General features: G+C 31.8%; 1 protein-coding gene across 3 annotated transcripts in view; it reads left to right on the forward strand.

Moving 5' to 3' along the window:
• The first annotated feature begins 13,157 nt into the window (after positions 1-13,157).
• The window catches only part of LOC114178409 (protein MICRORCHIDIA 1-like), a 29,721-nt gene continuing 16,843 nt past the window's right edge, over positions 13,158-26,035 (forward strand). For all 3 annotated transcript variants that reach the window (XR_003603320.1, XM_028064281.1, XM_028064282.1), the window contains exons 1-9: positions 13,158-13,469; positions 14,168-14,242; positions 15,583-15,617; positions 16,321-16,399; positions 16,508-16,597; positions 20,031-20,106; positions 23,566-23,644; positions 23,728-23,856; positions 24,945-25,043. Coding sequence is in view for 2 of the 3 variants with exons in the window: in XM_028064281.1 (XP_027920082.1) it covers positions 13,211-13,469; positions 14,168-14,242; positions 15,583-15,617; positions 16,321-16,399; positions 16,508-16,597; positions 20,031-20,106; positions 23,566-23,644; positions 23,728-23,856; positions 24,945-25,043 (921 nt within the window). In the remaining variant the exon portion in view is untranslated. The remainder of the gene's footprint in view (positions 13,470-14,167; positions 14,243-15,582; positions 15,618-16,320; positions 16,400-16,507; positions 16,598-20,030; positions 20,107-23,565; positions 23,645-23,727; positions 23,857-24,944; positions 25,044-26,035) is intronic.

The following is a 26,035-nucleotide window of genomic DNA, read 5'->3' on the forward strand; positions in this document are numbered from 1 at the left end:
CACCAAAGTAGTTTTTAAATTTATAAGGAATGTAGCCGCAAGTGTTTTAAATTTATCAAGGACCTACCTACAAAGTTTTTAAGTTATAAGGGACTTATTTGCTAAGTTTTTAAATTTTGCAGGGACCTACCTGTAATATTTTTAAATTTAACAGCGATCTACATTAAGATATTCTAAATTTATTTGGGACTTATCTCCAAAGTTTTTAAATTTATAAGGGACCCATCTGCAAAGTTTTTATAAGGAACCTACTTTTAAATATTTTTAGTTTATCATGTATTTACCTGCAAAGTTTTATATTTATTAAGGACCTACCTTTAAAATTTTTAATTTATAAAGGACCTACTTGCAAAGTTGTTAAATTTATAAGAGACCTACCTTTAAATATTTTAAATTTATCATGGACGTACCTGCTAAGTTTTTAAATTTATCAGGGACCTACCGACAAAGTTTTAAATTTATAAGGGACTTGCTAGCAAAGTTTTCAAAATTTAACAGGGACCTATTTTCAAGTATTTTAAACTTATTAGAGACATGCCACCAAAGTTTTAAAATTTATAAGAAAACTAATGCAAAGTTTTTAATTTATAGGAACCTAACTGCAAAGTTTTAATTCAACAGGGACACTACCAAAGTTAAATTTATCATGGTTTTAAATTCACCTACTCAAATTTTCCCTATTATTTCATAAGGAGGACTTACCTACAAAGTAAACTTATCAAGGACTACCTCAAAAAGATTTTTAATTTATCAGGGATCTACTTGCAAGTTTTAAATTTATCAGGACATACCTACAAAGTTTTAATTTATAAGACTTACCTGCAAAGTTTTTAATATATTCATGGACCAACCTTAAATTTTTAAACTTATAGGACTTACCAATAGATAGTTTTTAAATTTATAAGGACATTACCTCAAAGTTTTAAATTTAATACAGGAAATACCTTATCAAATGATTTTAAATTTATCAACCTATCAATTTTTAAATTTATAAAATTTAATATTAAATTATCAGACTAACTCCAAGTTTTTAAATTTTCAGGGACCTACCTCCAAAATTTTAATTTATAAGGGACTCTCTTGCAACATTTTGAATTTATCTAGGACTTACCTAGCATGTTTTAAATTTTATCAAGAACCTACCCGCAAAGTTTTTAAAATTTATAAGGGACCTACTTGCAAAGTTTTTAAATTTAATAGGGACCTACTTGTAATATTTTAAATTTATCCAGAGATTTACCTTCAATATTTTAAATTTTCTGAGATACCATTTGTAAGTTTTAAATTTATCCAATAACTTACCTACAAAGTTTTTTAATTTATCAAAGGACCTACCTGCAAAGTTTATAAATTTTTAAAGGACCTACTTGCAATTATTTAAATTTATTAGGGACTTACCTACAAATTTTTATATTTTTTAGGGACCTACTTCCAAAGTTTTTAAATTTATAAAGGACCTAAAGCAAAGTTTTTAAATTTATCATAGACATAACTTCAAAGTTTTAAATTTATCAGGACTTACCTGCAAAGATTTTATTTTCAAGGACCTACCTTCAAAGATTTTAAATTTATGAGGGATCTACTGCAAAGTTTTTAATTTTATAAGATTACCTACAAAGTTTTAAATTTATAAGGACTACTAGCAAAGTTTTTAAATTTAATAGGGACTTACCTGCAAAGCTTTTAATTTTTAAAGGACCTACTTGCAAATTAATTTTATTAAACCAATTGTATATAGAGACCTTACCTGCAAAGTTTTTAAATTTATATTTTTTATGGACCTACCTTGCAAAGTTTTTTTAGAATTTATACAAGGACCTACAGATATGCAACAGTTTTTTTAAATTTATCATAGGACATAACTTCCAAAGATTTTAAATTTATAAGAGACATACTGCAAAGTTTTTAATTTAAATAAATTTAATAATTTAAATTATCAGGGACCTACCTCCAAAATTTTGAATTTGTCAGGGACATACCTCCAAAGTTTTAAATTTATAAGGGACCTACTTCAAAATTTTGAATTTATTACCTGCAAAGTTTTAATTTATCAAGACCTACCCGCAAAGTTTAAATTTAAAGGACCTACTTGAAAGTTTTAAATTTAACAGTGACTACTTCTAAATATTTTAAATTTATCAGGGATTACCTTCAATATTTTTAAATTTTTGAGAGAACCATTGTAAAGTTTTTAAATTTATCAATACTTACCATAAAGTTTTTAATTTATCAGGGACCTACCTGCAAAGTCTTTAAATTTTCAAGGATCTACTTGCATTTATTTAAATTTAGCAGAATTACCTGCAACTTTTTATATTTTTAGGGACCTACTTGCAAAATTTTTAAATTTATAAGGGACCTTCATGCCAAAGTTTTTAAATTGATCATAGACATACCTTCAAAGTTTTTAAATTTATCAGGACTTACCTTCCAGTTTTATCAAGGACCTACCTTCCGAAGATTTTAAATTTATAAGGGATCTATTGCAAAGTTCTTTAAATATATTTTAAATTATAGGATTACCTTCAATATTTTTTTTTACCAATTTTAATTATGAGACTACCTAACAAAGTTTTTTAAATTTATAAGGACTACCCGTTTTATTCAAAATATTGTTATTAAATTTTATTTATAGGACTACTAAATTTTTTATTTTAAGAACTTACGCAAAGTTTTTTAAATTTATAAGGACCTACTGCAAAGTTTTTTAAATTTATAAAGGACTACTTGCAAATATTTAAATTTATCAGGGACTTACCTACAAATTTTTATATTTATAGGACCTACTTGCAAGTTTTTAAATTTATAAAGGATACAAGCCAAAGTTTTTAAATTTTATTATGGACCTACTTCAAAGTTTTTAAAATTTATCAGGACTTACCTACAAATTTTTAATTTATCAGGGACCTACTTGCAATTATTTAAATTTATCAAGGACTTACCTACAAATTTTTTATATTTTTAGGGACCTACTGCAAAGTTTTTAAATTATAAAGGTACAAGCAAAGTTTTTAAATTTATCATGGACATAACTTCAAAGTTCTTAAATTTATCAGGGACTTACCTACAAATTTTTATATTTATCAGGGACCTACTTGCAAAGTTTTTAAATTTATCAGGAACATAACTCAAAGTTCTTACTGCAAAGTTTTAAATTTATCAGGGACTACCTGCAAATATTTTATATTTATCAGGGACCTACTTGCAATTATCTAAATTTATCAGGGACTTACCTACAAATTTTTTATATTTTTTAGGGACCTACTTGCAAAGTTTTTAAATTTATAAAGGTACAAGCAAAGTTTTTAAATTTATCATGGACATAACTTCAAAGTTCTTAAATTTATCAGGGACTTACCTGCAAATATTTTATATTTATCAAGGACCTACCTTTGAAGATTTTAAATTTATCAGGGATCTACTTGCAAAGTTTTTAAATTTATCAGGGACCTACCTGCAAAGTTTTAAATTTTTAAGGGACCTACAAGCAAAGTTTATAAATTTAATAGTTACCTACCTATAAAGTTTTTAAATTTTTAAAGGACCTACTTGCAATTATTTTAAATTTATCAAGGACTTACCTACAAATTTTTTATATTTTTTATGGACCTACTTGCAAAGTTTTTAAATTTATAAGGGACCTTCATGCAAAGTTTTTAAATTTATCATGGACATACCTTCAAAGTTTTTAAATTTATCAGGGACTTACCTGCAAAGTTTTATCAAGGACCTACCTTCAAAGATTTTAAATTTATCAAGGATGTACTTGCAAAGTTCTTAAATTTATCAGGGACATACCTACAAAGTTTTAAATTTATAAGGGACTTACTACAAACTTTTTCAATTTAACAGGGACCTACCTTCAAATATTTAAAATTATCAAGGACCTTCCACCAAAGTAGTTTTTAAATCTATAAGGAACATACCCGCAAAGTTTTAAATTTATAAGCGAACTACTTGCAAAGTTTTTAAATTTAATATAAATTTAATATTTTAAATTTTTCAGGGACCTACTTGCAAAGTTTTTAAATTTATCAAGGACCTACCTGTAAATATTTTAAATTTTTCAGGGACCTACCTTCAATGTTTTTAAATATATTAGCGATCCAAATGCAAAGTTTTAAATTTATAAGGAACCTACTTGCAAATATTTTTAGTTTATCAGGGACTTACTTTTAAGGTGTTTATATTTAACAAGGACCTACCTACAAAGTTTTTAATTTATAAAGGACCTACATGCAAAGTTGTTAAATTTATAAGCGACCTACCTTCAAATATTTTAAATTTATCAAGTATGTCCCTAGTAAGTTATTAAATTTATTAGGCACCTACCTACAAAGTTTTAAATTTATAATTGAATTACTACAGAGTTTTTAAATTTAACATGGACCTACCTCTAAATATTTTAAACTTATCAAGGACCTACCACCAAAGTAGGTTTTAAATTTACAAGGAACGTACCTGCAAAGTTTTAAAATTTATAAGCGAACTACTTGAAAAGTTCATAAATTTAATATAAATTTAATATGGACCTACATGCAAGTGTTTTAAATTTATCAGGGACCTACCTGCAAAGTTTTTAAGTTATAAGGGACCTATTTACAAATTTTTTAAATTTAGCAGGGATCTACCTATAAATATTTTAAATTTATTAAGGACCTACCTGCAAAGTTCTTAAATTTATCAAGGACCCACCTGCAAAGTTTTTAAATTTATGAGGAATCTACGTGCAAAGTTTTTGATTTATAAGGAACCTATTTGCACAATTTTAAATTTAACAAGGACCTACCTACAAATATTTTACATTGAATATTGACGTATCTGCAAAGGTTTTAAATTTATCAGGGACCTACCTACAAAGTTTTAAATTTATAAGGGACCTATTATCAAATATTTTAAATTTAAAAGGGACCTACCTGCAAATATTTTAAGTTTAACTGATACTTACCTGCAAAGTTTTTAAATTTATAAGAGACCTACTTGCAAAGTTTTTAAATTTAATAGGGACCTACCAACAAGTATTTTAAATTTATCAGGGACCTATCTGCAAAGTTTTTTTTTTTAATTTATCAAGGAATTGCCTACAGTGTTGTAAATATGTGAGAGGGACTCTTGTAAAGTTTTTAAATTTATCAGGCACCTACTGGAAAATTTTCTAAATTTAACAAGGACCTACCTACAAAATTTTTAAATTTATAAGGCTACTTGCAAAGTTTTTAAATTTAAAGGAGACCTACCTGTAAATATTTAAAATTTATTGGAGACCAAAAGAAGCGGGAAATTTCCCGCCCAAATTTGAATTACCGACGGATTTTTCCGTCGGTAAATCCATCGATACTTACATAACTCAAAATTCGTCGATAAAATCCGTCGATAATTTAATTTTTTTTTATCGATGAAATTACCGACGGATAACGTCGGTAAAAGAAGCGGGAATTTTCCCGCCCAAATCTCACCTTATAAGAAGACAAGGAGAAGAAGAAAAGAAGAAAAAGAAGGAGAAGAAGAAGAAGAGAAGAAGAAGAAGAGAAGAATGAGAAGAAGAAGAAAAAGAAGGAGAAAGAGAAGAAGAAGGAGAAGAAAAGAAGGAGAAGAAGAAGAAGAAAAGAGAGGAAGAAGGAGAAGAAGAAGAGGAAGAAGGAGAAGATGAAGGAGAAGAAGGAGAAGAAGAAGAAAGAGGAAGAAGAAGACGGCGGCGGCGACGGTGGCGGCGACGATGGTGGCAGTGACGACAACGATGGCGACGACGACGACGACGGCGACATTGACGGCGACGGGGACGACGACCATGAGAAAAAAACGAAAAAAAAATTGAAAGAGGGGAGGAGGAAGAAGATGAATAGTGTAACAAATTTATCGATGGATTTTTGGTAATTACCGACGGATATTTCGATCAGTAATTATCGACAGATTTACTGACGGATTTTTTTGTCGATAATTACCGACAGATTTATCGATGGATTTTTCCGTCGGTAATTATCGACAGAACATGATTTCTGTCGGTAAAATTTTACAGACAAGCATTTTACTGACGAATTTTTGACCGTCGATGATCTGTCGGTAATGTTGATTTAGTGACGGATTTTGACCATTACCGACGGATTTTGACCGTCGGTAATAATGGTTTTTCTTGTAGTGAATTTATCAAGAACCTATCTACAAAATTTTTAAATTTATCAGAGGGACCTAACTACAAATTTTTAAATTTATTAGGGACCTACTTGCTAAGTTTTCAAATTTAACAGCGACCTACTTGCAAAGTTTTTGAATTATTTAAGAACATACTTGTCAAAATTTTGAATTTAACAGGGACCTACTTGCAAATATTTTAAATTTATTTGGGAGCTACCTGCAAAGTTTTTAAATTTATCAGGTACCTACCTAGAAAGTTGTTAAATTTATCAGGAACCTATATGCAAAGTTTTTAAATTTATAAAAGGGACCTAACTGCAAATTTTTAAATTGATCAAGGACCTACATACAAAGTTTTTAAATTTAACAAGGACTTAGTTGCAAAGTCTCTGAATTTATCAATGACCTATTTGCAAAAATTTTAAATTTAATAGGAACTTTCTTGCAAAGTTTTTATATTTATCAGGGACCTATGTGCAATGTTTTAAATTTATAAAGGACCTACTTGCAAAGCTTTTAAATTTAACAGGGACTTACATGCAAATATTTTAAACTTATCAAGGACCTACCTTCAAATATTTTAAATTTATAAGGGATATACATGCAAAGTTTTTCAATTTATAAGCGACTTACTTGCAAAGTTTTGAAATTTAACAGGACCTACCTAAAAGAATTTTAGGTTTAAATTATCAGGGACCTATTGAAAAGTTTTTTAATTTATCAGGTACTTAACGACAATGTTTTTAAATTTATCAAAGGGACTCGCCTACAAAATTTTTAAAAATTAATCATTGACCTACCTCTAAAGGTTTTTAAATTTATCAGAGAGTCCTAACTGCAAAATTTTAAATTGATCAAGGATGTACTAGCTAAGTTTTTAAATTTAACATGGACCTACTTGCAAAGTTTTTTAATTTATCAAGGACCTACTTGCAAAATTTTTAAATTTAATCGGGACCTACCTACAAATATTTAAAATTAAATAGGGACATACTTGTAAAATTTTTAAATTTAACATGGACTTGCAATGTTTTTAAATTTATCAAAAGGACTCATCTACAAAGTTTTTAAATTTATTATGGACCTACCTTCAAAGTTTTTAAATTGATCAATAACATACTGGACAAGTTTTTAAATTTAATAGGGTCATACCTACAAATATTTAAAATACATATTTTAAAATTTATCAGGACCTTTCAATTTATAAGGGACATACTTACAAAAGTTTTTAATTTAACATAGATACAAATATTTTAAATTTATATGGAACTACTTCTAAACTTTTTAAATTTATAAAAAAATTACATACAAAATTTTTATATTTATAAAATAACTATTTACAAAAATTTTAAATTTATAACGACGAAGGGGCTCGCGTCTCAAAAAAATGAGGAAGCTCCCACATGATCTAGCGGAAGAGAAACTGTGAGTAGTGATGGCCCTGGTGGCGCCGAATCACGGTGACAGAAATGACGTCGGTGATGATGCTTTGGTTGCGCTGTAGCGACGTTGGTGGTTTGGCGGTGACTGCTACTCTTTGGGTTTTTGTGTGAAAGAATACCTGGTTGCAAATGGTTGAATGACGACGCTGGTGAATCCTTTGGTGGTTGTCGTTATTGATGGAGGTGGCGTCTCTAGCAGCCATGGAGAGGTCCCTGTGTGATGTCGGAGATGCAAGCAAGGCAGTCTTTTCAATAACCAAACTGTGACTTCTGGTGATGGAGAAGCAGAACCTGTGTGTGGAGGTGCAGGAGGAGTGACAACTAGGTTAAAGACAAAAGGAAAGGGTCACTTTCCTATTACCATATTTAATACTTTTTTAAAATAAAAGGTATTTACGTCGTTGACTTTAGATTGTGGGATGAAAAAACAATCATAGGATGCAGAAAGAAATAATGGCTTGAATATATCATTGATCTAAATTTTCTTAAACTATGTTCACTTTGGTCATGTTTATGAAAGTAGTATGAAGGTTTAATGACGAATTTGGTTTAATAACACAATCTTAATTTGGTCTCTATTTTTTTTGTTTAAATTTAGTCACTTCCGTTAGTGATATAGTAACACTGTTGTCAAATTGTCCTTGTGCCACATGGCAATGAGAGAGTGATGTGACAGTGACAATAACACGTGTTACTTATATACTTATATGTCAGGTGTGATTTTTACTTTCTCAATTTGGTCCCTATATTTTAATTTTTGTCCCAATTTAGTCTTAATTTTGGGGAAAATTGAGCAATTTTGTCCCTCTTCAAGTTGAAATCAAATTAAATTTCTATATAAATGTACACAAATATTTCTATCAAAATTGATATTTCAAGTAAATATTTTTAACAAAATTAGGTCTATTTAATTAATATTTTACATTGAACTTTATTTAAAATATTTTTATAGTTGTTAATAGAAAATAAATCATAAATTATATTGATATTTTATTACATTGTACTTTAATATTATTTTTTTATTTGAATTTATATTTCAAATAATTGTATATTTTTAAAATGTGTAAAGTTTAATAATTTGTACACAAATGTTTGAATTGGTGTAAAAATAACAATTATAAAAATTTTAAAAATAATTTTAACCAGTTCATGTAACAATAAAAAAAACATATAAATTTAAAATTTGAAAATAATTTTAAGGAAAATTGAATATGAAACACAAATTAAATAAACTTAGTTATGTTAAAAATATATAATAAAAATATCAATTTGAATAAAAATATCAAATTTAATAAAATATTTGTATAACATTTATATAAAAATTAATTTTTGTTTCAATTTGGAGATGACAAAATTGCACTATTTGTACAAATATAGGGATTAAATTGAGACAAAAATTAGAATATAGGGACCAAATTTAGGTGAGGAAATGACATTTGGCATAATATTGACATGTGACATTATCATTACCACATCACTCTATCACTGCCACATGGCACGACGACAGCTTGACACGTGACAATTTTTTTTTTAAATTCAAAAAAATAAAAAAAAATAAAATCAAGAACTGACATGTGACACCTCATTTAACGTTGTTAGTGTACTAACAGAAAACACTAAATTGAGATCAAATTTCCCAAAACAGGGACCAAATTGAGATAAAAAAAATAGAGAGACCAAATTGAGATTTTGCTACGAAAATGGATACCAAAGATATAATTAAACCTAGTTTAAATTTTATTAAGAGAGGGTGTGACCTTGTCTTTGATACCAATGATTAGATTAAACGCTTACCACTAGATAAAAGACTATCAAAAATTACAATTACAAGACGCAATTCTTTTTACTTAAGAATATAACATCCCAAATGCCACAAATCGATTATGATCCAACCCACTTAACTTTTATCACAGAACAATTGATGTTACCCACAAAACAAATATAGAAACAAACAAATAAAATATGAATAATGTAAAATACTCAACAAAACATTCTAAGAGCATAAATGAATTGAAAAAACATATAGCATGCAGGAAGCAAGTGTCCACATTATTTTATTTCTGAACATCTATAATTTCATACAGATATATTATTTTTGTGTTTTTTTCTTTTATTTTTTCAATTTACCTCTATTAATTATTATTTTTTTAAATTTAAATAACTATTCATAATAAAAAATAATTTTTTATTTTATTATTTTAATAATTATTCTTTTTAAATTAAAATACTTTTTGTAACGTCCCATTTAATTTATAAACGCAATTAAAGGAAACGTCACATAATATTAGTACAGTAGCGTAGTCCTGGGGTCCTTAACACAACCCCGACAAAACCCGGGCACACCGCGATGCTAAAGGAAAGTTGAATACGAATACAACATAGAGTGTAGAGTAGAAATACATAAAGAGATACATGGGCCATAGCCCTAAAGAAAACATGAAGAAAACTCCAGCCCAGATGGCTAAGCAGCGGAATCACCATTCCCTTGTTGACCACGACAACTTCGCCCATCTGCTCCCATCAATCAGATTGATGATCATCGCAAGAAAGAACAGCCACATACAATACAACCATGCAACAAAACGGGTAAGCTAGAGCCAACACATATTCATCATACAGTCAAATACACTATCATCATCCCATATCCCTATAGCAACCAAGCATGTCATGACTCTTCATTCAATACACTACGACTCAACTCGACTCATCCGGATACGTATAACTTAGTCGGATTCAGCGGATGTTTGAACTTGTGGTGGATACCTCTGCTCGATCCTGAGCTACGTGTTACAAGTGTTATGATGAATCAAATTTCCCTCACCACAAGGTTAGCCCTTAATGGATTTCAGGCCTCCTGCTACTCTCACCACAGGAGTCAGTTCGCTCTAGGTGAGACTAACTGGCTCCTCAGAGTGTCAGGATGCAACCTTACCTTGAATCCTTACCTAGTTATACCAATGGGGCACCACCATGGACACCCACTAACAGGGGCCATGAAATTACGTCCCGACCACTGAAGCGCAACCCTGAAAGTCTCACCTAGAGACCCCAAGGAATTATGCACTGACACAGATCAACCTCATTCACATAGCCAAAATGAAAATTACCATGCATAGACATACATCACTCGTACCAACCTTTGAAGCCAACGCCTTTCATGATCCAGGCCCAACTCATTCCAACACCTCATAGTTTATTCATGGAAGTAGGATCCAACTCATCATGTTATCATGCCACTTTAATAATACCCGCCTCATTTAATTCACATGCCAAATCCTCATACCCAACCCATCATCGACAATTCATGAATCATGCCAAACATACCCCATGCTTTATTATAAACATATTACTCATCATACAATCATACTCAACCAAAACAGATCAGTCAGGAACAAACAGACATTCAATCTCAGAACTATCTCGCCCAGCACCTCGCTCAGGCTGAGGGGTCTCGCTCAGGCGAGTTCCCCCCTCCGCCTAGGCGAGGGCACAAAAACACGAGCATGGACAACGCAGGATCTCGCTTAGGCGAGACCCCCCTCGCCTGGGCGAGTTGTCTGCTCGCTCAAAAGTCGAGCTGGTCGCCTGGGCGACCTTTCGCGCAAAAGCTCTGGGCGAGCTCCCTGTTCATCTCGCCTAGGCGAGACTGGCTCGCTTGGGCGAGATTAACAGGTCTCGCCACTGTCTCACCCTGCAACAGCCATATCTATCGAACCACCAAGCATACAAAGCATTCAATCACACTAAACCGAACGATTTATCCATAAAGTCAGTAACTAACTCAAGAACAGCCAAAACAACACCAAAAGACTAGAACCCTAACTTCCCGTACCTGGAAAAGGGCTAACAATTGGGTCCTTGGGCACGAACAGAGACTACAACAGCTCCTAGAGTAGTTTAGCGAGCTGGAAACAAAAGGATATTGTGAAACGAAGCTACCTAGTACAGTCTCAATTGGAAATCTGAATAACAGTGCTAAACAAAAGAGGTATGGGGTGGAAACAACTTACATGGGGCGGAACTGGCTTGAACAAGCGCGGCGGAGACCAAGGATTGAACCCTAGCGGAGGTGATTGCGGCTGCTCAAAGGGTTTGGGGGATCTGTTTCAGCAAAGTGAGAGTGAGGGTGGAATTAGGGCAGACCTAAGGACTTTGTACGTTGGGCCGGCCTTAGGCCCACTTACAAGGGCAACCCTTTTTGTTTAGGGCAGAAATAGCAATATGGATTTTCATGGGCCTTACACTTATTCATTAAAAAATATTATTTACATTTTCATAATTTTATTAATTACTTTTACAAATTTAAATAATTACTCATAATATTATTTACTCAATATTATTTAATCAAAATATAAATTATCTACAATTTTATATATATATATATATATATATATATCCATCCTGATTTTCAATTTTATTTTTCAATTATAATTTTTAAAATTAAAAAAAATTAAGAATATTTAAAAAATACGTACTTATATTATTGTTTTATAATTTTTTATTAAATTATTAAATTGACATATCTTCTCATGACCAAATTTAGTATTTATCTTCATTTATATTTTTTTAAGTTAAAATATGTTTTTGTTCAAAAATCTAAATTAAGTTCTAAGATTTTTTTTTAGTCTTAATCAAGTCCATATTTTTTAAGATACGTAACAATTATGCCAATTTTGTTAGTATGATGATAACGGTGTTAAAAATGTGTCACGTGTCAACTCCTCATTTTTTTATTGTTTTTTATTTTTTTTTAAAACTTTTTTTTTTAATTTTCTTATTTTCTTTTGAAAATTATTCATGTCACGTGTCAAATCAGTAAGGTAACACATGTTAAGTCATTATCTGAATCTCAATTTGGTCCATATATTTATTATTTTGATTATATTTCAGTCTATTTTTTTTTTAATTTTCAATTTTATCATCTCCAAATTGAGACCAAATTTAACTTTTATATAAATTTTATAATAATATTTTATTAAAAATTTTAATAATATTAAGTTTATTTCAATTTTTATTTTACATTAAACTATACTTATATTTTTTTTTAAATTTTTAAATTTTTAAATATTTATTTTAACTTGTTACAAAATTGTTTTAAATAATTTATATACAAATGTAAGAGTTGTTTAAAAATAACAATTTTATAAATTTAAATATAAAATTTTAAAACAATTTTGTAAAAGGTTAAAATAAATATATTTAAAATTTTAAAATAAATAAATTGAAATGTAATCAAAATAACAAATATATGAACCAAATTGAGATTTCGACAATGACTTGACATGTGTCACCTTACTGACTTCGTGGCACAATATTGACGTGACACGTGGTAAGAATAATTTTCAATAAAAAAAAAAATTCAAAAAAATTAAAAAATTCAAAAAAATGAAGAACTCACCCGTAACACATCCTTAACACCGTTACTACCATATTAATATAATAAACTTAATTATTACGCATTTTTATAAATATGGAACTAATTGGGATACAAAAATCTTATACCTAATTAAGATTTTTGAAAAAAATATGAAGTTTTTAATTTTTTTAAACTTATTTCTCCTGAGCAAAACACGTATTTATCTTCACTATCGAAAACCTGGCACAGCAGTTGGTTTCCCAGTGTTCTCGATTCCTCCATGTCCTTGGTTCCCAAAACTGAGAAAAACGACGTCCCCGTCGTCGACATTGATAGCGACGGCGACGACGGCGTCACTGTAGCTTCGGCCATTAAAGACGAGTTGTCGCAGAAGATTCCATCGTCTCAAGTCGAGCTTGTGCAGCAAGAAACCCCTGTCTCCAGTTCCGCTCTTTCTGTCTCCGACGGCCGGTTTAGAAGTTTCTGGAAAGCCGGGGATTACGCTGTTGGTCCCTCTTCGAAGCCCACTGCCTTTCAAGGTTTTGCACATTGCCCTTTTTCACTTTAATTTTTTTCATTCCTCTAAAATTAATTTCATTACTCACACCGATCTCTTAGGTTATATTTTGACGAAGGTGTGAGGAGGGAAAAGGGTTGATAGAGTAACATGTGTGTATGATATTTTAAACATTGAATGGTTGATGATCGGAAAGTTACATGCTAACCTTTCGTACAAGGTTCTAAACTGTTATCGTGATTTTGTCGCAATTATTGTGGAAAATTGCAGACAAATGCAGCGGATGTGCCACAATTGCAGTCGCGGACACTCCATGAACATTGAAGTTGCGGCCAAAATTGCGGTCCTTGATAATTTTTTAAAACCTGGGTTTTTGCTTTATTTCTTTCATTTTGAGAAGTGTTTACCTGTATATGTTGTGAAGAGTCAAATAGAGAGATGTGGAAGAGACTAATCTCCGGACCTCTGTTGAGTGTTCATAACTGAATTAAAACATCCACGCTTGATGATATAACTGTAGAACGACCATAACAATAAAAACAACTTAAAAAGAAAAAGTTGCCATAGATTAAGGGTCATCTTATTCCTTCTTAATATTGTGATGGGTGAAGACTTTACTATTAAGTTATTGATTTAGGTTCAAAAGTTAACCCTTATTTCTCTTTATCCTCTAAAGCCTGCCATTCAGGCATACCCTTAACTGTTTCCCTCCAATTTCAGGTCACTTAGAGCATGCCCGGGTGCACCCCAAGTTTCTGCATTCTAATGCGACTTCCCATAAATGGGCTTTTGGAGGTGTGCTTTCTTTGTCTCTCTTGTATTTGAACAAATTTTGGGAGTTGGTTTGATTTGTAGAATAAATTCGTTGTTTGAAAAATTAAGATAAGAATTATTTTATTTTTGAAATCCTTTTGATTCAAATTTTTTTTATAGATTTGGTTTGATTTTAATTTTAATAATTTTGATATTTATTTTCTCTCTTATTAGTTTAACTCTCGTACATATTCCAAGTAAATGTATTAAAGCAAATTACTTCATTCAAATTGTTCCATGCATCAAATTTTGTATGCAAAATCCGTCCAATTTATAGTGCAAGTACACTCCAAAAATGTTACCTTTTTGGTCTGGTTTGTGTGTAAAATTTACTTCTATAGAATGACTAGGTAATTTTCTTGCTAACATACTACTTTTTTCCTGGTTTGGAATGTAATTGTCTTTTTCCCAAGATGCATATTGTGTCTTTTGTAGTTTTGTTTAGTTGGAATCTATGATGATGTGCAGATATGATATGTCTGATGCAACATTATGATTATTCTGAAGATATAGGATATATCATGTGTAAGAAACTTGTCTAGATAGATATAAAATTCATAAAACATAACTCATAAAATTGCAATTTGGAAAATCTAAATTAACATACTAAAGTAAAAATTTATACATCATTATCACCATTAATGATTTCCTATTGTGATTATCTACACTACACGTAGGAATCATATCAATCTCATTTTTTCTTGAAATCAACTGTGAAGAGCGACAATTTCCCTTCTTGGGTTCATCAAGGGACAATGCTTCTTGGTTTGTACATTATACACGTTTCTATGTCTCACATGTAGTTGTAGTGGACAGTTTTTTTTGGATACAAATGTATATATGCGAAGTATCTGAGGGTGTTGGTTTTGGATACTTGAAGCGAATTATAGGTTCAGTATAGGTTGGAATATAGTGGCAGTGGTTGGATCTTTCATGCAACTGCTGCAAGTTTCTACCACTCGTGAATTTGGTTGTTTGAGAAAGCTAGAGCCTGATGCAACTTGTGCTCTCAGGCTTTATGAAGCATTAACTGGGCAAATAGAAAACATTTGTAGACTCTTTTTTTAAGGATATGATATGTTTAAAGACTTGTTTCTTATTGAGTTTCCTTTTCAAATTGCTGTCTGTGTTTCTACAACTTAGGATGGTTTTATTAATAATAAAACTGATATGTTTCTAAGATAATTTTGGATAGCAAGGAGAGTGTTTGGAATATCTAACTGTTTATTTTAAATGTTGAATGAAGACTTATTGCTTTAAATATTTTTCATATATGATGGATTACTTGTTTATTCATAGTATATGCCTTTCTTAATTGGCAGCAATTGCTGAGCTTGTGGATAATGCTGTTGATGAGGTATGATTCCAGTAGAAAGTATTTTACTCTTTTCTAGGTAGTAAGATAATCAGTTAGTCAGTGTGACAAAAATATTGTTGAGGACTTTTAGCTTTATGATAAGCTACTATGGTTTAAATGCACTTTTGACTGAGTTTATATTATAGCATTTCAAAGTTGGTCGACTGACAAGGGTTAGTTCACCTGGTTGATGGGGATAAAAAATTGTATTCTCCATGTGCATGGGTTTGAAACCCCTTTTACTAGTATTCATGCTGGGTGTCAATTCCTCCTTGGGAAATCTTTGATGCCCAGGGTAGTTGAATAGCCTCCTTCGAAGAAGAAATTGTTGGAGTAGGATATTTAGGTAATCCTATGAGTGGGTTCTACCTTCTCCTTTCTGGTCCTATCCTACTATCCTATTTTCTTAGACATGCCTGTAGTACCCGGAGTCACTGTCTTGGATCACTATTTCTCAAATGAAAATATTTTAGTTTAAATGGAACCTATGTATTAGGTTTAAAAGGATCACGAATATTTTGAATTTGAATTAACAAATATTAGTCATATTTGTTTGGCTGTAGAACCTGAAAATCACTTGCATGCTTGCAAAACTTTCCTCCAAAAAAGTTCTGTCTATGAGGAACTACTAATAAGCTATTTGGGAATTGTTGTTATAGAACATGAGTATTACTGAATACTGAATTTTGCTCTGTACTTTAAGATTCAAAATGGTGCAACTTTTATAAAGATTGACAAGTTTGATGTCAAGAAGGATAATTCACCAGCATTATGTTTCCTAGGTATGCTATCCAATTCCAAACATGCATTTTATTTACTGTGTAATTTTTTTTTGTTTGATGTTAGTTATTCTCAACAAAGTTTTAATACCGCACTTGTTTCCTATGCAGATGATGGTGGTGGAATGGACCCTAGCTCAATTCGAAAATGCATGAGCTTGGGTTATTCATCAAAGAAGTCAAAGACAACAATTGGACAATGTATCTGAAATTATTTTATTCATTTTTTTAACTTTTTCTGCACTTGACTTAAAGAACTCTACTCATGTTAATATTTGCATAAACATTTATATCCCTTTCAAAAGGTGTTCAATTTGTTTTCTATTTAATTTTTTTTTTGATACATGCACTATGTTATATTTCTAGGGCGAGAACAATGAGAATGGAAATATTTAAATAGGGACTCAAACTAAGCAAATTTTATCCCTTTCGCAATTTTCTTTCATTTAAATCCCCAATATTCTCATTTTCCAAGAACCTTCATAAATTGAACATGGTTTAAACCTTTTTGTGCCCATAACTCCCAAAGAAAAACATAAAATTTACACCCAAAATAAAATAAAAACTCAAAATTTCACTCTCCAAACCTTAGTCATACATCCTACAAAATCCTGGATTAATCCTAATTCAATATCACAAACCGTTTTGTAAGGTAAAGTTTGCACCTCACTTTTATATATATATATATATATTATAATTTAACATTATTTCTAATCGATGTGAGATCTCTAACAAACTACCTCATACTGAAGTTTAGTCATCTCAGGTGTGAGAATAGATATTTATGGGTGGTTTGACAGTGGTCTAATAGCAGTTGACAATATACCTATCAAATCTTGTCTGAATAGGCTCTCATGCAATCTCAAGTTTAGAAGGAATGATATTCTACTTTATTGTATCAATTATGAGATCGTTGGACTTATTAATACATGAACCTGTTGGTTACTTTAGGAAACTGTTGGTTACTTATCATATAGAGCCTTTCTTAGCTTGCAAACAGTTCCTGTAATGCGTCCCCCCTGACAATCACAGGGTCATTGAAAACAGTCAATGACTGAGTTTGTCTCTTGGGTAACATAAGCAAATCGGTAAGAATTAGCAAATTGGTCACATGCAGGCACATTATTGACCACTAAGGAACATTTGAGAACCTTTCAATTCTGAAGAAAAAGATTTTCAATTCTGCATATTTTGTCCTAGAGTGCAGACTTGATTATGGTTCAAAGCAACTATGCTTTGATTGCCACGGTAAGGGCCTGGTATGGCACAATTGCTCTTCAGTTCGTAAAGTATAGATTGGATCCAGAGAATCTCAGAGGCTGTAATGGCAAGGGTTTAGTATTTTGCTTGTGCATTTGACCTTGCGACCAGAAAGAGACCATATTGGCACCAAAAGCACCAGAAGTAGGCCTTCTGTCATCAATATCGAAGGTCCTATCTGCTTCACATGATTCAGAGAGATTGTCTTCGTTAGGAGTAAATGCAGTTTGTAGATAGAAACCATGAGAAATAGTTATTTTTGAGTAGTGAAATATCTGTTTAACAGATCACACATACTTTAAACAAATGCAAACTGGACTAGTGTTTTAGTGAGCCTTCTATACCATGCCTAAGGAGTTTGTTTCAAACTATAAATAGCTTTCAAATGCTTGACTTGACAAAGTGAGCGCCTAGTCAACTTTAGTATTGGAAGCTGTTAGACAATGTGATGAAGTAGAGTATTGTTAGAGCTGATAATAGTTGGGCGGAGGGAGAACTGGCTGGTAGATCATAAATAGTGGTAGCAGTGTGCCCAAAATTGAAGCACATTAACATTGAATAGATGACCGATCATCATGTTTGTGTCGAGGGCCATAACAACCACTATGACCTTTGAGAACATCTATAGTTATAGTGATTGCATGAAGATTGGTCAGGAAGCTTGATTTACAGATTCACCCTGTGAGTGGCAAGAAGATTGAGTAGTGGCTTCATTGACATTAATTACGGTTTTTTCTAATGACTTCTTGTTCTTTTTGAGTTGCAATTCTTGGGTAAGAATCAAAAGCTTAAACTTTCTCAACCTACAATGATCTAGTTTACTCAACTATAGAAATTGCGGGATCATATTCTTTAGGAAGACCTTCAAGAATTATATGCATCTATTCTTGATATGAAATAGGATCAACAACCACATAACAAGCATCGATGAAAGCCTTTATGGAAAAAATTTAGTAAAATATCAACCTTCAAGAGAAGTGTTGAAAAGCTTCAATCTCACATGTTGCACCTTCTCATAGATGTTGAAAGTGAGCATGAAATTTCTTTGAAATTTAGTATGCATGTTTACACCCTAGAATGTGTGAGAGAATTGTGGTAGAGGGTGAAATTATAACCAAGAGATCAATAATTGATTCTGCAACTCCTAGGGAAGGAATTCAGGATTCACTTCATTGAGATCACAACTATTAGCAATGAGTAACTTCGGTGGAATTTGTTAGGCTTCAAGATAATGGTGAAGTCTTTGAGCTTTGATATCTGGTTTGACCAGCTGTCTCTGTGAAAGAAAACTTTTGCCCTCAAGTTTCTTTATGGTTTGATGAGAGAAAGTAACCAGAACAGAAGTGGGGGAGGACTAGGTGATGGTGGAGGACTCTTGGAAGCCATGGATGTGGGTTCTTAGGCTCTTGATAGAAATAACAGATTGGGGTCACAACTTAACTAATCTATAACAGATTGACAGATGTACTAAAGAAACTAAATGTAAACTAAAAATAAAGAGAAAGAGATAAGATTTAAGAGAACTGAAAATTATGTTTTTCATTACATTGGAATGAGATACAACCATCTATATTCATACAAATTACAGTGGCTTCCTGAGGAAGCTAAAAAAACCAAGCCAGCATACAGATCTATGTAACTAACTGATGATTCGGGGTTAATGACTATAGCAGAAACTAACTAATGGACCGCTCAGCCTAAAACTGACTGTCCAACATAGAAACTGATGGCTCTGCATAACAGACAATTAAACACTTGACTGCTTAGCCTAACAAACAATTGAACTCTAGACTGCTCAGCAGAACTGACCCATGAGGCACTGACTCTAACATGAACACTAGACACAGACCAATACTGACGTCTAAACATGGCTTGGCTCCAAAATATGGGGCATGAGGACACTGCTTCTATATGTATGTGTTTGTGTCTATATATATATATATATATATATATATATATATATATATAAATCAACATAACAAAAATCTCAATTGTGAATTAAGATTTGTATAGTTCACATTCTAAAATCAAAATTGTTAAGCTTTATATAGTTTTCATATAATAAAGAGCCCTCAAAGATAAACTAAAAATATATTTGTTAATAGTTAAAACAACTAGCTAAATCGTAGGAACTATTTTTATATATATTTTATAATAGGAGTGTCTATGAAGTGTTTAACCAATAATTGGTGTCGTCCCACTCCACTTGTTTGGGAGGTGTCTAAACTGTGTTGAAAAGTATTTAAGCTGACAAAAGATATTCATTAATTACAACACATTTCAGTAGTAATTAACCAATTGTTTTGGGGTGAATGTTGCTAGTTTTGATGCACTTTAATTGTTTATTTGTAAGTAACATCTTGTTTTATGCTAGATGGCAATGGATTCAAGACTAGTACCATGAGACTGGGTGCTGATGTTATCGTTTTCAGTAGGGCAAGGCATTTGGGGTACACATTTTTAATTGGTTTATTTTATTCTATTTTAACTTTCTTAAATTTTCTGTTTTTCTTGTTGAATTTTTCTTTGGCCCCTTGGATGTTAACTATGAAAATAGGGAAAACTAGTTATAGGATTAATCATCCTTGTGTAGAAAATATACATAGGGTAATATATTTAGAATGAAAAATAATACAGGAAATTCGGGCTAGCTTGAATATACATAATATTGTAACAAACATAAGATATTGTAAGTAACAATATCTAACACTCCTCTTCAAGCTGGTGCATATAAACTGTATGTACTAAGCTTGTTACAAATATAATCAATTTTAGGTCCTCGTAAAGACTTGGTGAAAAAATCTACTAAATAATCACTTGAGTTAACAAACTTAGTCTTAATGTCTGTAGATATAATCTTTTCTTAAATAAAATTACAATCAATCTTAATGTGCTTGGTCCTTTCATGAAAAACAAGATTTGAGCTAATATGAAGAGCAACCTGATTGTCATATATAGGTGTCATTTGAGTGACATTTCAAAATTGTAACCCTATAAGTAATTGTTTAAGTTAACCAAGTTCACACGTGGTCGAGATCATAACTCTATATTTTACTTCTGCACTAGATCTTACCACAACATTTTTGTTTCTTGCTCTTCCAAGAAATCAAATTACCTCCAATATTAGGAGGTAGATCTTCTATCAGAAAGTGACTCTGCTCAATCAGCATTTGAATAGCATTGATTTCATCAAGCATGACCTAACATCAACCAGGATGGGCTAAGAAATCACCTACGGATTTTGGAATTGACACAGTAGAAATATATGAAAGGTAGGTATAAAAAGATGGAGATAATCTATGGTAACTCAATGTAGCGTAATGAGGAGATGGAGATAATCTATGGTAACTCCATCTTTATTTTCCTCTATGTATGTTAAAGTATCCAAAACCGTGTGTTTTTGAGATAATATGGATGCTTTATTTATATTGAGAAAAAGAAATCAATACAATAAATAAAGGAGATTTGATATCTTCTAAACACAAAGATATGACACAAAAGTAAATATATGATACAAAAGTAAATAAAAGTATTTCCAAAAATTACATATATATACACATACACACATAATCTTAATGTTTTTTATGATATAGGATCAACTCCTCCTATACTTTTAACACTCCTCCTTAACCTGGAGCATATAGGTCATATATGCCTAGCTTGTTGCAAATTTAATCGATCCTTGGTCCTCTTAGAGATTTGGTGAGTTTGTCAATTGTTCATTAGAGTTGACAAGTCTAGCGTTTCAATGTTTGGTCCTCTTATGAAAGACAGGATTAGAGACAATGTATAATGCCTGTTTGGTTGTCACATACAAGGTGCATTTGGGATCTTTCTTCAAATAAGTTATTCGAGGATTTGCTTTAGCCATATGAGCTCACAAGTGACTAATATCATGATCTTGTATTTTGCTTCTGCACTTGATCTTGCCATCATAGTTAGTTTCATCTCCATGATATTAAATTATCTCCAACAAGAACACAATACCTTGAAGTGGAGTGTCTATGGTGACCCAACCTAGTCAGCATTGAAATACCCTACAATTTGAGTATTTCCCTTATCTTCATAAGTGAGGCCTTTTCCAAGAGCCTTCTTTACATTCTAGGATTCATAGAACTGCATCCCAATGGCCTGAACAGGGAGAGTTTAAAAATTGACTTGCTCATTGCATAGGTGATGTCTGTATTGGTCACAATGAGGTAATTTAACTTACCAGCTAACCTTCTGTGTATCTCCCGTAATCAAAATAAGGTTCTTCATGGTCAGGTATACGTTTGACACTTAGATCGATTGGTGTGCCTACAAACTTAACATATATCATCCTTTTTATTTTAGAATTTTAGGAGTATATTTTGAGATATGACCAAGATCTTTTGTTTGGAACTTTTGAGCAAACTATTGTTTTAGTTGTATAATACCTTCCTTATCACTACCTTTGATAAGGTGACGTCCACATATACATTGAGTTAGATACATTCTCAGGGAGAATGATAAAAGGACAAAGACTGATCAACATCTCTTTGAGGGTCATTCCAAACCGTTGGATGATAGTCCAAAACCACCCATGCATAGGGTGATTGCTTGAGGTTATATGGGGACCTGTGCAGGTGACATACCCCTATTAGATGACTCCGCCTGAGCAATAAACTTAGGAGTTTGTTTCATGTATATTTCTTCATCAAGGTCACCATGTAGAAAATGTGGTTTTGATTTCAATTTGAAACATAGTCTAATGTCGAATAATTACAATGGAAAAGAAAAATCAAATAAATATCATTTTGGCAATAGGAAAGGGTCACTATAATCTTGGCCTTTGATTTGCGTCCAGCCTTTGCAACCGGTTGAGTTTTATAGTAATCAATGTTGCTATCATGTCTTGTTTTTAGAGTATACAACCATTGACACTGAGCAATTGATTTGCCAATTGGAAGAGGAACAAATTCCCAAGAACCACTACTTTCAAGAGCACACATATTGCTTATAGACACTCTGAGTGTGATAAAACTTCACCAAGAGACTTAAGAGCATGAGTAGATGATAATAAGGACAAACAAGTATATTGTATTGGAGAAAGCCTATGATAACATTTGTTCGTATAATGAGGAGAAGGATTACGGATAGAATGTACCTTTTCGAAAAGCAATAGGCGAATCATTTTTAGATGGGACAAAATTTGGTACAAGAGATGGCTTCGAGGAAGTTTACGGCATGACCTCCACCATATCATTATCTGTCAAAGATGGATCTTGTGTACTAGAATAGCTATTGGTCGTAGATGATGTTGATATACCTGAAGTGATGTAGGAGAAATGCCTGGTGTTGATATATTCGAAGCAATGCAGGAGAAATGTCTGTTCTAGTTTTCTGCATTTACCATGGTGTTGATATATTTTGTGTTTGGAATAATATAAAAATAAAAATGATCATATTTAAATGAGACTAAAAGGAAAAAAATGACTAAGAAAATTGTGATTGCTATATATATTAGTGGAATGTTATATTTGTGGCTATTTTAGGAATAAGGGGGTAGTGTGGGGATCTTGGGACATGTTATCTTATTTAGCATGGGTAATAAAGTCTTCTATTAGATCAAGGTTTAACCCAAAAAGGCAATGCTCATAAAACAGGATTATTAGTTCTACACCAATGAGCGACAGTGCTGACTTCTAAGTACTCTGCGGACACATGTTAAATGTATCTAAATGTATTCGTGTCAAATATGTCTTTTACACATATACGCTTTCCTGATGAACATTTTGGTTCATCAGAGTTGATACTATATTTTCTATCCTGACCTTGTCCTTTTGGGTTTCATATGCACAGTTCTTCATTTTCTGGAGTTACATTTGTAACTTTTAATCTTGGATAAGATTTTGTTCTTTTAATTTCTAAAACTTTTAATTTTTCAGCCGGGCAACACAAAGTGTGGGTTTACTATCCTATACCTTTTTGCGGAGAACTGGGCAAGATGATGTAGTTGTTCCAATGGTGATATTTCCTTCCTCTAATGTTTAAATACGTAATATAAAATGTTTTCTGCTTTCGTTTATTTAGTTTCCTTTTCCTTGCAGATAGATTTTGACACATCTGGCCATTGGCCTGAGCCAATTGTATATAGCTCACAGGATGAATGGACAGCGAACTTGAAAACAATTCTTGATTGGTCTCCTTTCACATCAAAGGAGGAGCTCATGCTTCAGGTTCATTGCAATTGATTGTATCTTGACAAAAAAATATTATTTGGAAATGATCATAAGTAAATATTTTTGTATACAGTTATTTTGATTTTGGGTAATATTTTGTTGTTTGCCTGTAGAAAATAGCTTATCCTTGGGTAATTTTTCCAGATTCATTGTCTATATTATGAACACATTATGACTGCTGTGCAACTTTTCTTTTGATGAGAAAGCATCATAAGATGCAGAAATTACAATGGAGTGTCCGAAGTCATTTGGAGAAAGAATAGTCAAAGACAAAACAGCTAAGAAAAAGAAAACATGAATGACAGAGCTTTTGATAGGTCTGTTAGTTGAGAGACTTGTTTACTAAAATAGGGCATGAGCGTAAAAATAAGAAGAGGGGTTGAAGAGGAGTTAGTATGGTTGCTAGGGAGAGTATTAAATCTCTTGAATATCTTGGGAATTTCTGCACTCTTTTTGTTGATCAGTCTCTATACATTTTTTTTTGTAATAAAGAAACAGTTTATATCTGCTTCCCAATCTGTCATCTTAGCTGTCAGGGAATCCCCTTAATACATTGTATTCTTTTTACCAAATATAAACTGAAATGTCTGATGTCATCTCAAATAAATTTTCATGCCATCAAAATCTCATTAATTATGTTCCAAGTTTATGCAAATTCAATTTTAAATTCCACATTGCTGCAAGACTTAAATTTCTACGGAAACCACTTGCAACTTTGTTATACGTTCTAAAATTTGGCACTAAGTGTGTTAGTTAGTTGGGGAAATTCGTATTTGAGCATGCCCTTGAGGTTTGTAGAAGTTGAAGTTAAAGGTTAAAAGCAGATATTTTGTTTTCTCAATTTAAGTAGAGGATTAATTTTACCCTTACCATTTCTATGTCTACATACTTTCTTAACATTTTCTATTTTGCTGACATCAATTCTAGCTACTATCCAAAACACTAGCATGTAAACAACTTCCTTTTAATGGTTGTGATTATAAATTGAATGTATTGTAGAGAGCCATTGGAGACTCTTCTTTCATTTTAAGAAGTTGATGCATTGTAGACTCCTTTCATTGACCAGTTTGTTTTACACTTTTCAGTTTGATGATATAGGATCACATGGAACCAAAGTTTTAATATACAATTTGTGGTTGAATGATGAAGGGATATATGAACTGACTTTTGATGATGATATGGAGGTATGTTGTATTTCTTCACTGCTATATTAACTTTATTCATTTGCAGGTTCGTTTTGGAAATGCATTTTGAGATATTCTTTATTGGTAGAGGACATATTCAGATATATGTTGGTGAGTATTTGTTGAAATTACAAAGTTTGAGTAGGACAAATGTGTTTCAAGATAAAAGTAGGTGATGAAGGCATATATTGACAGCATTATGTTGTGACAATATGAATTAGAAAATTATTTGTGATTCCATGTTTTCTTGAGAAATTGTTAAATTGTACTATGTAAGTGGGGACAAACCTCATCTCGTAAGATCTTTTAGGTTTAAGTTAGACCTAAATCTTGTATTGAGTTAGGAGAAAATGTTTTCATAAGCTACAATAGGATATTGTAATTATTACAAGTGTGCTGTTGTCTGATATTAGAGATCTCTTTGTAATCATTACATTAGGGATAAAGTTCTCTATATATGGATGTTTATGTACTATTTCATTAAATAAATTCAATAAAATCTTTTTCTCACATATAGTTTAATCTTTTTTAAACTTGGTATTAGAGCTCTCGATCTTCAGAAAGGTTTGCTTTCTCATTTTTTTCATTGATGTCTTAGTTGTGGATTCCGTTATTCTTTGGGTTGCCTAAAGTGCACCAATTACCTTTGTTTATTAGGTTTGCATGAAGTGCACCCAATTGGTGTTTCATGGCCACCATCTATGGCATTGTCATTTTCATTGTTGTTGCCCTCATCGCCACTGTTGTCTTCAAAGCCTCCAGTCTTAATGTGATCATGTTAGCAAATTTGTTGTCCTCTAATCGTCTAACTCTTGGAATTATCTCACCTTCAGAGCAGTCATCAATTTTGTGTCTTGCTTCCCTGAAGTAGACCTAAGGTGGATGTTCTAGACCTTCCTGTGTTGTCCTTTTGCCTTGGGTCGCATGTCTCCATTGAAATACCACTACTCGCAACATTGTTCCATTTTTTGACTTATCACTATTTTTTAAAG

The sequence above is a fragment of the Vigna unguiculata genome, chromosome 3, assembly GCF_004118075.2.
Source record: "Vigna unguiculata cultivar IT97K-499-35 chromosome 3, ASM411807v1, whole genome shotgun sequence".
Taxonomy (NCBI): Eukaryota; Viridiplantae; Streptophyta; class Magnoliopsida; order Fabales; family Fabaceae; genus Vigna; species Vigna unguiculata.